The sequence below is a fragment of the Cenococcum geophilum genome (assembly GCF_001692895.1).
Source record: "Cenococcum geophilum 1.58 unplaced genomic scaffold K441scaffold_6, whole genome shotgun sequence".
NCBI lineage: Eukaryota > Fungi > Ascomycota > Dothideomycetes > Gloniales > Gloniaceae > Cenococcum > Cenococcum geophilum.
Window position 1 is genome coordinate 3,187,338 of NW_027137564.1, and position 18,663 is coordinate 3,206,000.

At 39.7% G+C, this 18,663-nt stretch overlaps 1 protein-coding gene across 1 annotated transcript; it reads right to left on the bottom strand.

The window, feature by feature from the left end:
• Positions 1–4,455: 4,455 nt before the first annotated feature.
• On the bottom strand, positions 4,456–5,833 carry K441DRAFT_693517 (uncharacterized protein). The gene is made up of 3 exons (XM_067652657.1): positions 5,611–5,833; positions 4,767–5,552; positions 4,456–4,706 (listed from the first exon to the last, which is right to left on the bottom strand). Coding segments are annotated over exons 1-3 (792 nt in total). The 5' UTR covers positions 5,613–5,833; the 3' UTR covers positions 4,456–4,702.
• Between the last annotated feature and the right edge of the window lie 12,830 nt (positions 5,834–18,663).

The following is an 18,663-nucleotide window of genomic DNA, read 5'->3' on the forward strand; positions in this document are numbered from 1 at the left end:
TAGAAAGGCAGTTAATTACCTAACCAAATACTACTCCTTTTGCCAGAAATACGGACGTTCCCTAGGCCGATTTAAGTTCACCCTTTATAAGGACCTTAACTTTAACCACTTAGTGTATGTAGACATTATATATATTAACGGCAGCCTAGTATTATATATAATTAATAAGGTAACCCGCTACTAAGCCGCCTATTAGTTGCAAAATATATCCGTAAAGTATACTTAGGATATTTTACGGACCTACTGGATTAATACGTACGTTAGACCTCCTAAGTATATTACCCATAACGCCGGTAAGAACTTCATTAGCAAGGAATTCTAGCAGTATACTATAGCCATAGCTATATTAACAAAAGCTGTTCCAATTAAGGCGCATTAGTCTGTCAGGCTTATTAAGCAAGCTTACCTAGCTCTACGGAGAGCTTATTAAATTATTACGGACAAGTGCAAGGATATCTAAAAGGAACTGGCTTTATAGATGGCTATAAAAGCTATTAACGATACCGCTAGCCCTGACAGACTAGTACCCACCCTTTTGGTTTATAGAGCCTACCTAAGGATAAATAACCTAGGCCCCCCTACCCCATCTATTATAGAACAAGCAGCTATAATATAGAAGGCAATAGCCGAAATAGTTAAATTATAGGCTAAATAAACTATCAATAATGCCCTACACTACCGCAACGGACCTAATATAACCTTAGTATACAACCTCCCGCTTAACTCTAAAGTCCTCATATAGCGTAAAAGCGGTAGTTAGAATAGACCTTACCGTCTACTAGCCATAGAAAACGAGACGTGCTGCGTATAGCTTCCTAGCGGGCCAACTAACTTTAGAAGCACGTCCATAAAACCCTACTTTCGGCCCGAAAACACCTATAACGTTAAGCTAGACAAACTAGAAGTAACCGCCGAACCAGATAAACCAGAAACAACTACCAAATTAGATAAACTAGAGGCACCTTTACCTACCCTAGAGGTCCCCCAGAAACCTACTAAACCTACTAAACCTGCCATAAAGCGTGGCTAAGGACGCCCCCATAAGAATCCCATAATAGAGAACCACCTAACCTCCATAGGCACATCCGCAAAGTAATCTCCGCCTATAGATATATTAGTTCTAGTATAGGAAACCCCTTTTACGGACTTATGGCGTAAAGAGATTAACGGACTACTTAAAAAGGGTATCTTTACAATTATAACGGAGAGAGACGTTCCGTAAGGCGTCCGTATATTTAACTTACACTTTGTTGATAAGATTAAGCACCCTAGTACTAATAAAGCCTTTAAGAAATCAAGGCTTATTATATAAGCTTATAACGACCAAGGAAAGAACCTAGTCCTTACGCAATCGCCTATAATTTAACAGGTCAGTTAACGGATTATACTCGCACTTACGCCTAAACTACAGCAAACCAAATCCATAGCCCTTTACTTACGGGACATCTCACAAGCCTACGTGCAGTCTAATACCTACCTAAGTAGGGATATCTTTATACAACTACCCTATAAGCTTAACCTACAACCAAGAACAATTTTACGGGTTATAAAACCTCTTTACGGAGTACCAGAAGCCGGAAACCATTAGTTTAAAACATACCACTAGCACTACATCAGTAAACTTAAAATGGAATAGTTAACCTACGACCCCTACCTCCTATACAGCCTATTAAACGGCCTTAGTATTATTAAACTCCAAATAAATAATACCCTCTTCTTAGCAGACCGGAAATTTGTGGACACTAAAGAGACTAAACTATAAGAAGCTAAGTTCCTGGCAAAGCTATAAGAGTAGTTAACTAAGTAGACTCCAATTAAGTTTAACGGAGGCTTAATTATATAAAAGGGCAACTTAATCTAGCTAACTTAGGAATACCAAGCTTAAAACCTAAAGCTTATTATAGTAAAGCCTACGGACCTCACCAGTTTCTATAAAGAGACCTATAAGACCGTAAATACAAAAGACCAATACGCTGCATAGCGTGTAAGAGGCGCCTATATTGCCACAGTCTGCTAACCCAAATCTGCCTATAACTTATCCTTTACGGCCTAGGCAGTAGATCCGTAAGAAAAAAATATTAAGCAGCTTAATAAGCGCATTTAGTGGCAAATTAATAATGTAGTAAGGGGACTTACTTTTATACCACTAGACCTAAGTTCCCTTAGCTTACTAGCATTTACAGACGCCTCCTTTACCAATAATAAAGACCTATTATCACAAATTGGCTTTATAATTATACTTACAGACCATAATTAGGACGCAAATATACTATACTAGTCTTCAATTAAGTATAAATAAGTAACCCGTAGTGTACTAGCTTCTAAACTATATACACTAGCTTATGAATTTAATATAGTAGCCATAATCAAATTAACGGTCCAGAAGATTCTATAACTAGAGTAGTTACCCCTAGTTTTATGCACCAATTTAAAGTCCCTTTACAACTGCCTAGTTAAACTAGGTACAACACAAGAGAAGAGGCTTATAGTTAACCTAATGTGCTTACATCAGGTCTATAAACAACGTGAGATTACGGAGGTTAAATAGATCAGCAGCGGAGATAACCTAGCGGACGCCATAACTAAGGCAAAGCCGTATTAAGCCCTTAAAACCCTAATTGACACAAATAAGCTCAACCTAAAAGTCATAGAATGGGTAGAACGGGACTAACGGAGTACCTATAGTACGCCTACGGCCCGTTAAAAGGCCGTACGGCTTATTATACGGCCTATTCTACGGACCGTAAGCTGTTAGGTGGAAAAACGGTGGAAAGCTGTAATGGAACTTGGTGGACTCACGTGACCTGCCGAATTCTGCCATATTCTGCCACAGTGGTCGAATCAACCAATCACGATTTTCCATGCCGGGCATGGAAAATCGCCATTGGCTCGCTTAGCACTAGCGCCTTGGCGGCCCTCAAAATCTAACTTACTGCCCGTCAAAAGGCCGTACGGTTTATTTTACGGACCGTAAGCAGGACTTACGGCTAGCTTGAGGTACCGTTTAAAAGGCAGCCTAGACGGCACCTCAGGGGAGATTTCCTATATATTTTCCTTTGTATTCTATAGTTTTATTAAAGAAATTACGGAGGCTGTATATAGGTGGTTTCATTTTTTAAGTACTGCTAGTGTATAATTACAGCACCTGTTGTACCAAACGCGTGCTTACGCGTTCGGTACACCAGGTACGCGTTTACGCGTTCAGTACACCAACCACTCGCTTACGCGTCTGGTGCACTTATAAAGCACTGACTAATCAGGGGGGAGGTGCATCAGTATATAGACCACGTAGTCTGCTTCATATAATTGACAGTCGCCATCCAAACAAGCATACGATACTACATGTATTTCGTGCCCGTGGATACGACTCACTCGTGCTATTAAGTTAGTACGAACAAGTACTAAATACTAATAAAAACACTAGTACAGTCTCTCTTAGATAGAAAGTTATGGTGCTATCTATTTGTCTATTAGTTGGTTAGTTAGTTAGAATCAATTAATAGAAAGATAGTTAGTAAGAAAAAAAGGTTTTTTTTTATAGTAACTAGTAGGGTTGTAATATATATAAAGAAGGTAAGAAGGAAGGAAGCCAAAGGCTCTATAAATATAAGAAAATGCTAAGACACTAGGCGTTGTCTAATCTACACTACTATAATATAGCCGTCGCTCCTAGTCTATTTTATAACTTCTTTAAGTCTAATTATCTAATATCTAATACGGCCGCAGCAGTTTTAATATCTTCTTTAACTTCTTCTCTCTTTTCTTAATGGGTTTTAATAGTGATATATTATAAGCCTTGTAGTATAGGTATTAAACAAGCGACTTAATTATAAATGTAGCTCTAGAGCGTCTATATATACACGAGGAAGGTATTAGGTAATAGGAGGTGAAAGGTCTAGGCAACTAAAATAAGGTGGTATGCTAGTGAGACAAATAACGTTTTAATATACTGGTAGTCGGTTATATATATAGTAGATTTGCCTAGGTATCTATAACTTAGTAATTAACATATAATAAGATTTTAGTAGGTATTATATACTATAACATAGATGCTATATATCCACTAGGCTATAATAGGTTCTTTAGCGTGGCTATTATAGATATATATAGGTTTTATATATATTAGCTAGTATTTAATAAAGTTATTTCTAGTTCTAGGATTCTTAATAACGCGTTTTTTTAATAAAAATAATTATAAAATCTAAATATACCTAAGTAATAAAAATTATATATTTTAAAGGCCTAGGTTCTATTGTGTGATTAATAAACTTTAGGAAATAATATAAAATATTAGTGTTAAGTCGTATTAATATCCGCAATCTCCGTAACGCAGATATTGTTAGATTTGCTTATAAGTGTTGTGGAACACGCTTAGACGTAATTCTGGTGGTTTTGTATAAACGTAGTTAGTTAGCTTGCGGACCGATTAAAAATCCGCACCAACAGAATTAAGGTCTCTTTCTCTCTGACAACTGTAACTTTATTTTTCATTTCTACTCCCCTTAACGACTTCCCTTAACTAACCCCTCCCCATTCTTCCCTCCCTCCGTCGCGCACGCCGTGACTTCCGCCGCGAATACCACGCCACTAACCTCCCGGCCTGTCAGTCCTAAAAGTATCGTTCATCCTCTCGCTCACCCTCAACATCTGGCCGTTCCTTTCCGGTTCACTGCCCTGTGCTTTGGCCCACATCTGGGGCATGTTACCTGACATCGCTTCCTTAGTATAAGCAAGGACAAATTCGCAAGGGAGAGTTCTCTACTTACGTCTCAATCTTCGCTTCGCAAGCGGCAACTAGGAATCCAAACAGGGTCTTTCGGAAGACATTTGGTTCCTTATCTTCAACCCATGTGCCGTACGCCCAGTCGCCAATCTCCTCTGCATCCGGGTCAAGTCCACAAAATTGGAAGAGAAACATAGAATCCCAGTCAAAGAGGCCGATAAACTGGGTCTCTTGCCGTATCGCATAAGCGGATGCCTGTTGTGAGAGTGTGATCGCATTGCCCTTAAGAGTCGTCGCCGCGCCATTACTTCCAACCTTGCCATATGCTTCCTGTATCTTGTCCTTGCGGGTCGTAGCATTTGACTCGGCGCATTCAAAATCATCCCACCGCAATACACCGCGTCTCTTCAACTCCAGAACAGCAATTGTATCCAAATCCTCCCCATTCCGATACTTCCAGGTAATGTCGCAACGGATGCCTTCCCTGAAGTTCTCAGCAAGACAGTATATAGGAGTATTTCTATATTTTGCATTAAGGGCCTGGTTGATTGGGTGAACCACATATAGCGTAGTCGCCCGCAAAACATCACCCTCTGTTATCATTAAAAAAGGTCTTTCGATCGCAGGAAGAGGGCTCCGTAGAGATGACGCTAGTTTCTTTAGAATGTCGTCGGCCTTCTGAGCATAAGATATGGGAGCCGGCTCCCACGTCTTAAGCGGGTCTGTTGTGGACGTAGTATGACCTGACGGACCAATTTGATAATACTCGGCTTTATCAAGTTGTAGATCAGGAAGACTGCGGTAAAACGACTGGTAAACGGTGGGTGGCCTTTCTCTGAGTTAGCAAAGATCTTAGGAATAGCGCAGGATGTCTTGTATGCCCTGACATGATGTTTGACGACCTGGGTTGGCCTGAACAGGATTTGGCTGATGAGAGACGTTTGCGAGAAGCTGGGAAATTTGGGATGGCCGGCGGGATGGTGCGCAGACGTCAAAGAATTGATGAGAGAGGTTTGTGAGGAGCTAAGAAGTTTTGCATGGTTGGGGGAGTGGTGCGCAGACGTAACTTCCCGTTTCAACACCGAGCGTAAGCGATCAATATTCAAAAAGTGACTGCCGAATCTGACGAGACAAACGGTAGAGTCATTGCTTATTACACTATGAAATCGTGAACCACGGAACTAACGAGAAGTCCTGCGGAGCTGGAGCCTGATTCTATCACATGGGCGACCTTAAAAACTCGGTAGCGATCCAAGATCTAGCACTTTAGTATGGCCGAGGGTCAGGCCGCTTTGACTGCTGGCCATACTAAAGCAGCCTTTCAAAGTCAATACAGTTTAGCTCTAAGGCAACTTAGGTAGGGGCTTTCTGTTTTCCGACCCGAGTAAGTTATTTATCCTATAGACCTGCTATCAAGAGCAAGCTTGATACCCGCTATGCAGGCAAAATTTAGTTGTGTTCAGGGTTGCAAATCAATCAACTCAACTCAACTGAGGCCTCAAATTGATTGAATTGAAAGCTTTGTAAGCAGAAAGCTCAGTTGGTTGAATTAATTGAATCAATATTAAAGCCTTGACAACTGGTGTAGTAGTTAGCAACTATTGCGAGTTCTTGGCGTAGAGCAAATGTAGAATGACCTACCTAGCGACGCCTAAATCATTATCGCCCGGCTCTTAATATAGGTCTATCGCGAGTCTTGGCATGGTGTTGACTCACCTTCCTGCCCATCAATATTGTATCTTTCCTTGCCGGCCGCTTTAACTGCCCATCTGCCATATTGATATCGCATTCCCTATTCCATGATCCTAGCACCATTAAAGCTTCAATATTCTTCAATCAACTCAACTCAATCGGAGCCTCCAAATTAATTGAATTGCCAAGCCAGCGAGCTCTTAGTTGGTTGAATTAATTGAGTCTTGGCACCAAACTCAACTCAATATTGAAGTCTCGTTGATTGATTTGCAACCCTGGTTGTGTTAGCATACTAAGATTTTAGAAGTTGGATATATTCCGTACCTCGTAAAAATTATTGTATTTTGCCACCTTTTAAGGCAAGGTAAGGTAGTAGCCTAGTAAGTTTTCTTAGCACAATTTTAGTAGAATAAAATTCCTGTTTATTAACAGCTATATACCTTTTCTCCCCCTTTTATACTTCTTGCGCTTTTTACTTTATATACTTTTCTAGTTCCTCTATTTCCCTAATTTAATACTCTAACTGCTTTAAGCCTCTGCCTCTCCTACTTATTTCTCTTACTTCTCTCGCTTCTCCTGCATTTATAATTCTTGTAGTTCTCATAGCTATCCTCCTTATTCTGCTTCTATTGCGTATTTATCTTAGGTTGTAAGCTTCTTCTTAAGGACGCTAACGGGTAAGGATAGCATGACGAATGTTTTGTTAATATCCGGAGTTATTTCGGTTAAGTAGTCTTAAAACGTGGGGTAAGTATGCTAGCCTCCTAATGGTCTATACCTCTGGTGATAAAGGATGTAAATTAGGTTTATCCAGCTATAAATTGAAAGATTCAAGGGGAATGAATGTAAATGGAGTGGAAGGTGTTGCAGCTACAGCTTAGATGACTATGGGGTCGTTTGGTTGCAAAAGCGTTAGATTAAATTTACGCTTCTGGAGCACGGGTGCGTGTCACGGAAGTGGGCACGAACCTGAATACAATGTACTAAATGGGGTAGTGATTGAGAAGGCTACGTACGCGTAACTATGCGTGGTTGATACAAAGACATTTGGATGAGGAAACAGAACAGGTCGGGTCAACGTGGCCAAAGAAATAGGGGTGGTAGTAGGACGTGCGTAGGTGTCACGGGACGAACGTGCGCGGGTGACTCCCGTGACAGTGCGTGCGATTTGAAGGCTTCGGATTAAGCTACAGCGTCTCTTTAATTCCGGTGGTTAGCGCTTACGATTAAGCCACCAACTAACCCGAATTTAATATACTCCGTCTTAGCAGCTAAATATTAAAGAGACTGCCAAACAACCTCACTAAATAGTTAACCTAAAGCCTTCTAACGCCTCTGCCAGCCACATCGCGATTAGATGTATTAGTAAACTTTATACGGTAAAGGGCCTAACTCAGGAAGTCTCTACTAATTAATAATATATCTTCTGGTTTCCCACCCCTCTTCTAAGCCGTTAACGCGTTTATGGTAATCCTTAACTTAGCCTCTATTATAATAATTACCTATTTTAGCGTCTAAACAACCTTTTTAGTAGCATTAAAGTTTAAAAATAGCTCGCTTTTATCCTAGGTAACTTAATAGAAGTTAGAAATAGGCCTTAGATATATTAATTATAATATTAAAATAGATATTAATAGCGGTCATCAGGAAATTTTTTTTTGGGCCCGTTGTTGCAAGCGAAAATCGGGGTCTGCAAAACCTGCGTAAGTCGCAATTTTGGCAATTTGCGGGCAATTTGCAGCAATTTGCTACAAACACATAGGCTACCTATGCACGCGCCTGGCCTATCTATGTGTTTATAGCAAATTGCCAAAATTGCGACTTACGCAGACCCCAATTTTCGCTTGCAACAACGTGCCCAAATTTTTTTTTCCTGATGGCCAGAGGCTCTGCACGAGGCTCTACATAAAGCTCTGCACGAAGCTCTGCACGAAGCTCTACACGAAGCTCTGCACGAAGCTCTACACGAAGCTCTGCACGAAGCTCTACACGAAGCTCTACACGAAGCTCTGCGTACTAAGGCTCTGCATGAGGCTCTACACGAAGCTCTACACGAAGCTTTGCACGATGCTCTACACGAAGCTCTCTGCACGAGGCTCTGCACGAAGCTTCTACACCAAAGCTCTACACAAGGCTCTGCACGAAAGCTTACCATAAAGCTTTGCATGAGGCTCTTACGGGCTCTACACGAAGCTCTGCGTACTAAGGCTCTGCATGAGGCTCTACATGAAGCTCTGCACGAAGGCTTACACGAGCCTGCCACGAAGCTCTACACGAAGCTCTGCGTACAGAGGCTCTACACGAAGCTCTACACGAAGCTCTGCACGAAGCTTTACACACGAAGCTTTGCACGAAGCTTTGCACGAGGCTCTACACAAGGCTCTACACAAAGCTCTGCGTACAGAAGCTCTGCACGAGGCTCTACACGAAGCTCTGTCAGAAGCTCTGTACGAAGCTCTGCACGAAGCTCTGCACGAGCTCTTACACGAAGCTCTACACGAAGCTCTACACGAAGCTTTGCACGAGGCTCTACAACGAGGCTCTACACAAAGCTCTGCATATAGAGGCTCTGCACGAGGCTCTGCACGAGGCTCTGCACGAAGCTCTACACGAAGCTCTACACGAGGCTCTGCGCGAAGCTCTGCGTACGGAGGCTCTACACGAAGCTCTACACAAAGCCTTTATGTGTGCGCGCGACACACTACTATCGGGTCCCCGCTATATTCCCGATAGCCTTGACACGTGCCTCTGCCAAGTATACCCCTTATATTCACCTAGGTAGCCACCTCATTTTTTACCCTTCCTTACATCCTCCCTACCTAGGAAGACACCAGAACGACAGCCAGCAGACGACCGTCGCCGGAGCCAGACGACCGTCGCCGGAGCCAGACGACCGTCGCCAGAGCTAGACGACCGTCAGAGCCAGACGACCGTCGTCAGAGCCAGACGACTATCGCCGGAGCCAGATGACCGTCGCCAGAGCTAGACGACCGTCAGAGCCAGACGACCGTCGTCATCGCCACACGACCGTCGCCAGAGCCACACGACAACCGTTCGAACGACCAGCCAGCGAACACGATAAACGATTCGATCGATCGATCGAATCAAGGTGACATAGACAGGTAGGCACAGACAGGTAGGCACAGACAGGTAGGCACAGATAGGTAGGCATAGACGGGTAGGTATAGACAGACAGGTAGGCAAGCAGGCAGGCAGGCAGGCAGGCAGGCAGGCAGGTAGGTAGGCAGATGATTTAGAGCCTCCGCGAGAGGCTTCCCCCTTAACGCCTNAAGTAGATAGCTCTACATTTTATATAGTTATAATATAAATATATTTAAAAGTATACTACAGAAATCTATGGAAATATGTGATAATTTGGTTATTATGTAATATAATTATAATTTATATAGTTACAATTTGTACAGTTTTTACAATTCGTACAATTCGTACAGTTTTTACAATTCGTACAATTCGTACAGTTTGCGCACTATTTATTTATGGGGTAGCGTTTTGCCGCAATTTGCTATCAGGTGCTGCAAATTTGTTGCAAAACGCGTAAATTGCTATTAGGGTGCTGCAAACTTGTTGCAAAACGTGCGTTTTGCGCAAATTGCTATCGACCATATACATCTGCCGCAAACCGTAACAACGACCCCAAAAAAAAATTTCCTGATGGTAGTTATAGATAAGGTTTCTAAGTTTAGGTAAATATTAAGTCTTAGCGCGATTATAAGGGACTTTAAATAGCTCTATAGATATAAGTATAAAGATATCTATCTGCCCCTATTATAAGCTAATACTATTTTTACTAACTTTTATACTAAATTTATATATTCCTATCCCTTGCAATGCCAGCGTCCATCTAGCAAGTGGTCTGTACACGAACACTAGAATTAAAACAACGCGTATAGTATATGTGGATTTGATTAATATATTACAATCAACTACGTCTCTTAAACGTACTGCTAACGATATAGACCTTGTTGAGTTGACTTAATATAATGTTCAACCGAATTGTATCGCAAAAGAACCCCCCTAAAGCCCTAGCCACTGCCTAATCTTAGTCCTTTCCACATTATTGATTTTAACGACTATAGTAAGTTAAATCTACCCCCCGGCATTAAATAGAGCAATCCTTTTACTATATTTAATTAATTTTTTACTAATAAGGTTATGGATTAGCAGGCGGAGTGGATAAATATATATATAGAGTAACAACGCGAGGATATATAAAAGGAAGAGACCCCTAGGCACGCCTATGGCAGGATAAGTGCTAGCTACCTTATATTAAGCGACTTAACTCTAAGGATAAAGTGTATATAGAGCTTCTATATAGTAATTAACAAATATTACTAACCTTATATTTCTTATTATAGGTAGCTAATTTAATTGATTCTATTGGTCGGTTCTTATCGATAATAGATAGACGCAAATCGGCGTTACAAGGGATAATAAGTTCTAACTAAAGTTTTTTAGATCCTTAAAGGTATCTACTATACCTTATACTTAATCTTTTAGGTATAATTCTTTTATATAAAAGGAACTTTAAACCCTACTTTATCTAATTCTTTTAGAGCTCTATTATGCCTTCCTAGCTTTTTTTTATAGCTTTTTATAGCTTTTTTTTAGTAATATAACTATATTAAATACTCCCTCTAATCGCTTTACTATATTCAATTCTACTCTAACGCTCACTACTCCAAACTATTATATTTGTTAAGTAATTACTTATTTTAATTAATAGAAAAGACGCAAGGAATAAAAATAGGAAGAGTATAACGTATCCTACACTACGTTAATATACAGCTAAAAAGAATAAAAGTAATTATAAACCTATTATAACTCTTATAAGGAGCGAGCTATAGAATATATTTAATATCGCTAATAGCTTAAGAAAAGTAACGCTTAAGCGCTTATTATAAGGGGTGTTTTGTCCCTTACTTAGGTATATTGCCTAAGGCCCACTTAAGGGTAGCTAAGGCCTAGCTAAAGGCTAGGCTTAATACCTCCTTATAAGCACCTTAGGCTTATAGCCCTTTTATTATAAACGCTTTAAGTATAATATTACAACTACTTAGGGAAGAGTCGGAAGAAGCTAGTTGGTTAATTTAGGCACGGTTTAGAATAGAGCCGATAGAACTATGTAACGAGGAATAGTAACTAAGGTTATATAATATGATTTGTATAATCTATATAATTTATATAATCTATAACAGAGTAGATAAAGTATATATATATTACGTACAAGAAGGATTTTATAGAAGTACGGTTGTGTATTTAAAGGACCACAGTCCCTACCTAGATAGTCCCTCTTTGTAGTAATTCTCAGAATATAATTGGAGTTAATCTATTAGGCAACTAGTCCACTAGTTATTATTACGTTATTAACTTTACCTTATATTACCTATACACCTAGCCTATTAACGAGCCCATTATAGTACCTGCTATAAGGTTCTATTATATAATTACTACCTAGTTACGGTATTAAGTATAGAAGGTCGAATAACATACCACTAAAAGCAGCTACTATGACGCTAATGACGGCGGCAACTACTTTAAGGTTAGGAGGTGATATAGCGGATACTAATTTATAGCAACCTGTAACGGTCGGATAACTATAAGAGATAGTTAACCAGTTAATAATAAATAATGCGGCGTTAGAAGAAAGGGTTAATAGGATAGGAGTAGTAAAGATTAAGTTACTATTAATTAAGAGGTATTTAGGAGAAAGATTAAAGCTTAAAGGATTTCTTATATAAATATACTTTAAAGTTACGCAGGAAGGAGTAAAGCTACCTATACTTATGGATTAAATAGTGTATGTAGGACTATTCCTGTTAAAAAGAGCACTTAAGTAGTTTAAGCTTTACCTTACGGAAATATAGGCAAATGGAATAACAACCACTAATTAAGAAGTATAATTTATATTCTTAAGTTAGGAGGGGTTTATAGAGCGACTTATATAGATGTTTAGAGACCTAGAGTTAGTAACTACGGCGAAAAGAAAACTCTAAGATATTACGTAACGAACCTCGGTAATTAAGTATATAACGTAGTTCTAGACGCTAGTAATATAAGTTAAGTAGAATAATAGGGCGCTTATGGCATAGTATAAGTAAGGACTTAAGGCTAAAGTCTAGGACGTAATTATCCTAATAGAAGATGCGGGTACCCTAAGGGAACTAATAGATTAAGTAATTAAGATTAATAATTAGATCTACTAAAGGGAATAGGCCAAGAGGGGCTAGGATAGAGTTTTATAGTTATATAAGGCGTAAAGTACGTAATAACTAAAGCTAAGTTAGAAACTATGTTATGGAGCAAAGCTAATAGACCTAAGTGGTACTAAAGAAGCCTATAAGAGATAGAGTAAGAAACTATAGAAACCTAAAGGTTAAGGATTTAGTAATTATAAGACTAAGGAGTAAAGGCTAAACTAGGGATCTTAATAGTAGAAGATGTTTAGGCGGACTCTATAGTAAAGTTAGTGGTTTAAGGATAGAGCTTATATAAATTGCGGAAAATATAGTTACTGTATAATTACAGCACCTATCGTACCAACCGCGTGCCTACGCGTTCGGTACGCCAGGTACGCGTTTACGCGTTTAGCGCACCAACCACCCGCTTACGCGTCTGGTGCACAAGCACTAACTAATTAGGGGGGAAGGACGCATCAGTATATAGACCACGTAGTCTACTTCAATACAAGAGTTAGTCACCACTATCCCAAAGAGCATATAATACTATACGTATTTCGTGCCCCGGGATACAACTCACTCGTGCTATTAAGTTAGTACAAACACTAATTAGTGAGCGCGTACAGATCAGCAATCACTCAATACCTCCCCCAAGCGATACTCAACAGCGACTACCCGTTTAGACTCCTAGTACGACCTACTAGAAGGTCGGAAGTCGGGGATTACGGACTATCACCAACTCTGTATACTTATTTAAGTCTTAGTACGGTTTACTAGAAGTTATAGACGCGAATACAGACCTATACAGAACCCCCTACCCTTAACCTCTTTAAACCTCAAACCCCTATTCCTACTACACCCTCCCTTAATACCCCTAACCTCTTTTCAGACCCCTTATAGAGACCCCCTACCCTTCTATAAACCGTTACGGACCCGTTAATCGCCTTTACGGACCACTATAAGACCCCTCAAACTATTACGGACCCGCTAATCGATTTTACGGACCGTTACAAGACCTCCTCTACCCGCTATAAGCTACTATAACCCGCCACAGCTTATATAGATATACAACGCTATATAATATAGTAGATATAAGCAAGCAAATCAGCGAAGGTTAAAAGAAGTAGAGCTAAGGAGTCGACCTTACGTCTACGGACGACGTTAACGACTATATTAATTTCAAAATCCTTAAATACGGATACTATAAGCTTTTAAATAACAACCTATAGGAGCAATATAAGGAAGACTTTGCGGACTTTACGGAAGCTATTCTTAAGGCTTATAACCCTACTACTATCCGTAACCTATAAACCCTTTTATATTATTAAGGTGTATAGGTTAAAAAGGATAAATAAGTTACTATTGTACGGTCCTTATACAACACAATATAGGAGGAGGACCAAACGGAATAGACTAAAGAGAAAATCCTAGACTAGGTTAAAGCCATAAATAATCTCTCTACTTCTCCTAAACTTAATAGTATCGCTAGCCTTATACCTAACCTACTTAACCAAATTCGTCCTATAAACCTAAGCGATTTCGGAATTAATCTTACGGGTTAAAGCATACCTAGTACCTAAGTTACGGACTATAATACCCCCGTAAACCAAAATACGAATAAAAACCCTTCTGTTAATAAAGCTATAGATCTATAACCTGCCCAAGTTATAGATCCGCAAGCTATATATCCGCAAACTATATATCCGTAAGCCATATATCCGCAAGCCATAGATCCGCAAGTTATAGATCCGTAATGCACCTAAGTAAAGACCTATAGCAAGGAGCTAGCTAACCTAGCTAAGCTCTACACCGACGAATCTAAGTATAGCGGTAAAAACGATAACTTTAACTTTAAACTAACTATCTTTACGGACCTCTGTCAGAAGGCCGATATTCCTAAATAGGAGTTTAGCTAAGCCTACTCTACTATACTGCGCGGCCTAGCACTTAACCACTACTATACTAACCTTAAGAGTAACCCCCTTGGTGTTCCCTTTAATAAGCTATATAAAGCTACCCGTAACTACTTTAAAGAACTAGAATATAGGCGTAATATCCTTACCTAATAGAATGCGACTAAGCTACGGACCGTAATTAACAAGAATACTAAAAAATCGACTATAGAGTGCCTGCAAATTCTTATTAAAGACCTCCAGCACCTATAGCACGGCCTTAACGCCAAGCTTTAAACAAACAACTTTCTACATAATAAACTTATTACGGCCTACCAGGAAGTAGAGCCCTGTAAGTACGCCTATTATAAGCCTATAGACACCTTAACTGGCCTTATTAATAATTTACGCTCCTCTATTATAATGTATGAAGTCTCAAACCTACCAGGCAGCACTTAAGCCTTTGTTGCGGATATTTAATATCCGTAAATAGACTTAGACGTCTACTTTACGGACCGCCGCTACCGCTAGCAGCACCTATACCGACCAAGTCCTACCCGTAACCCCCGTAGCAACCCCTATATAAAAACATACCCCCGCAGACAAACTAGCTAGAAATACTTTGTGTGCAGTAAAAAAGGATATTAGTCTATAAGGCATATCTAGGAAGAACGTAATAAGTCTAGGAAGAGACTTAATAGCTATATTAGCCAGTTTATTTTGGAATACAAAGGAAAGGAAGTAGAAGAGCCCCCTAATAAGTTAATAGAAGCCCTTATAATTGACTTTAACTTAAACGCTTAGGAATAAGAGACCTTAGAGATATTCCTAACCACTTTTAGACCTTTTACAGATAGCTAAGCCTTTAATATCACGACCGTATTAGCCGACCGTTCCTTTATATACTTAGTTGCGCCCAAAAACCATTCTATAAGTACCCCCGTTACGGACATTATAGATTATAAGCAGGACCTATTTGCATATATTACTATAGAACGCTATACCCCTAAGGAATTCTACGGTATTATAATCAATATAGGTGCCTCTAAGAAGTCTACCGCAGGCTACGGACAATACCTTATATATAGGACTACCATAAATAACAATACGGACATTAATATTACGCAAACTGGGGCCGTAACCGTCTAATTCGGCATCGGCTTAACTATATTAATCAGATTAGTAGCAGTTAAAACTCTAATTAGCCTAGTTAACTTCCACGTAGTAAAGGCGGACACCCCTTTCCTACTCTGCCTTATAGATATAGATAGGTTATAGGTGTACTACAATAATGTTACGGACACCCTAATTGGCCCCAAAACTGCCCCAGAAAGTAAGTATATCACCCTACCAATTATACAACGATTTAGACACCCGTTCCTTATATAGGGAGAGACTTTACGGACCTATATTTAGGAATCTTTCGACTATAACCCGTGCTACCTTAGCAGTACGGAAATCCACCGCCTATACTGCCGTTTCGGCTACCTATTAGCCAAAAAGCTGTATAGAGTCCTTAAACGTTCTAGACATAACGACGTTAATAGGAAGGCAATTAACCACCTAACTAAATACTGCTCCTACTGCTAGAAATACGGACGTTCCCTAGGCTAATTTAAGTTCACCCTTTATAAGGATCTTAACTTCAACCATTTAGTATACGTAGACATTATATATGTTAACGGCAGCCTAGTATTATACATAATTAACGAGGTAACCCGCTATTAAGCCGCCCGTTAGTTATAAAATATATCCATAAAGTATACTTAGGATATTTTACGGACCTACTAGATTAACACGTACGTTAGACCTCCTAAGTATATCACCCACGACGCTAGTAGGAACTTTATTAGTAAGGAATTCTAGTAATATGCTATGGCCATGGCTATATTAACAAAAGCCGTTCCAGTTAAGGCGTATTAGTTTATTAGGCTTATTAAGCAAGCTTACCCAGCCCTATAAAGAGCTTACTAGATCATTACGGACAAGTATAAGGATATTTAAAAGGAACTAGCTCTACAGATGGCCGTAAAAGCCGTTAACAACACTGCTAGCCTAGATAGACTAGTACCTACCCTTTTAGTCTATAGAGCCTACCCAAGGATAAGTAACCTAGATCCTCCTGCCCCATCTATTACAGAACGAGCAGCTATAATACAGAAGGCAATAACTAAGATAGTTAAGCTACGGGCTAAACAAGCTATCAATAACGCCCTACACTACTGCAACGGACCTAATACGACCCCAGTACACGACCTTCCGCTTAACTCTGAAGTCCTTATATGGCGTAAAAGCGGCAAGTAGACCAGACCCTACCATTTACTAGCTATAAAAAACAAGACGTACTATATATAACTTCCTAGCGGCCCGACTAGCTTTAAGAGCACGTTTATAAAACCCTACTTTCGGCCCGAAGACACCTATAACATTAAGCCAAACAAACTAGAAGCAACTGCCGAGCTAAATAAACTAGAGGTAACCGCCAAACCAGACAAATTAGAAGCGACCGCCAAATCAAACAAGCTAGAAGCACTCTTACCTACCCCAAAAGTCCTCCAGAAACCCACTAAACCCACTATACCTACCGTAAAGCGCGGTCGAGGACGCCCCCGAAAGCACCCTATAACTAAGAACACTATAATAAAGACTTACCTAACCTCCGCAGGAATATCCGCAAGGCAATCTCCGCCTATAAATATATCAGTTCTAATACAGGAAACCCCCTTTACAGACTTATAACGTAAAGAGATCAACGGACTACTTAAAAAGGGTATCTTTGCGGTTATAATAGAGAAAGACGTTCCGTAAGGCGTCCGTATATTTAACTTACGCTTTATTAACGAAATTAAGCACCCAGGTATTAATAAAGCTTTTAAAAAATTAAGGCTTATTATACAAGCCTACAACAACTAAGGGAAGGGCTTAGTCCTTACGCAATTGCCTACAATTTAATAAGTCAGCCAACGGATTATACTTGCACTTACGCCCAAACTACAGCAAAGTAAACCTATAGCTCTTTACCTACGGGATATCTCACAAGCCTATATGCAGTCTAATACCTACCTAAATAGGGACATCTTTATCCGGTTACCCCCTAAGCTTAACCTATAACTAGGAATAATCCTATAGGTTATAAAACCTCTATACAGAGTACCAGAAGCTAGAAACCATTAGTTTAAGATATACTACTAGCACCACGTTAGTAAACTTAAAATAGAACAGTTAACCTATAACCCCTACCTCCTATATAGCCTATTAAACGGCCTTAGTATTATTGGACTCTAAATAGATAATACCCTATTCCTAGCAGACTAGACCTTTACGGACGCTAAAGAAACTAAACTATAAAAGGCCAAGTTCTTAGCAAAGCTATAAGAGTAGTTAACTAAGTAGAATCCGATTAAGTTTAATAGAGGCCTAATTACCTAAAAGGGTAACCTAATTAAGCTGACTTAGGAACGCCAAGCTTAAAATCTAAAGCCTATTATAGCAAAGCCTATAGACCTTACTAGTTCCCGCGGAGAGACCCGTAAGACCGTAAATATAAAGGACTAATACGCTGTATAGCGTGTAAGAGGCGCCTATATTACCATAGTCTGCTAACCCAAATCTGCCTATAACTTGTCCTTTACGGCCCAGGTAGTAGATCCGTAAGAAGAAAATATTAAGCAGCTTAATAAGCGCATTCAGTGGCAAATTAATAATATAGTAAGGGGACTTACTTTCGTACCACTAAACCTAAGTTCCCTTAGCTTACTAGCATTTACGGATGCCTCCTTTACCAATTATAAAGACCTATCATCACAAATCGGCTTCGTAATTGTACTTACGGACCGTAATTAGGACGCAAATATCCTATATTAGTCTTCAATTAAGTGCAAACAAGTAACCCGCAGTGTACTAGCTTCTAAGCTATATACACTAGCCTATGGCTTTAATATAGCAGCCGCAATCAAATTAACGGTTTAGAAGATTCTATAACTGGAGCAGTTACCCCTGGTTCTATGCACTAATTTAAAGTCCCTCTATAACTACCTAGTCAAACTAGGTACAATATAAGAAAAAAGGCTTATAGTCGACCTTACATGCTTACGTCAGGCCTATAAACGGCGCGAGATTACAGAGGTTAAATAGATTAGCAGCGGAGACAACCTAGCAA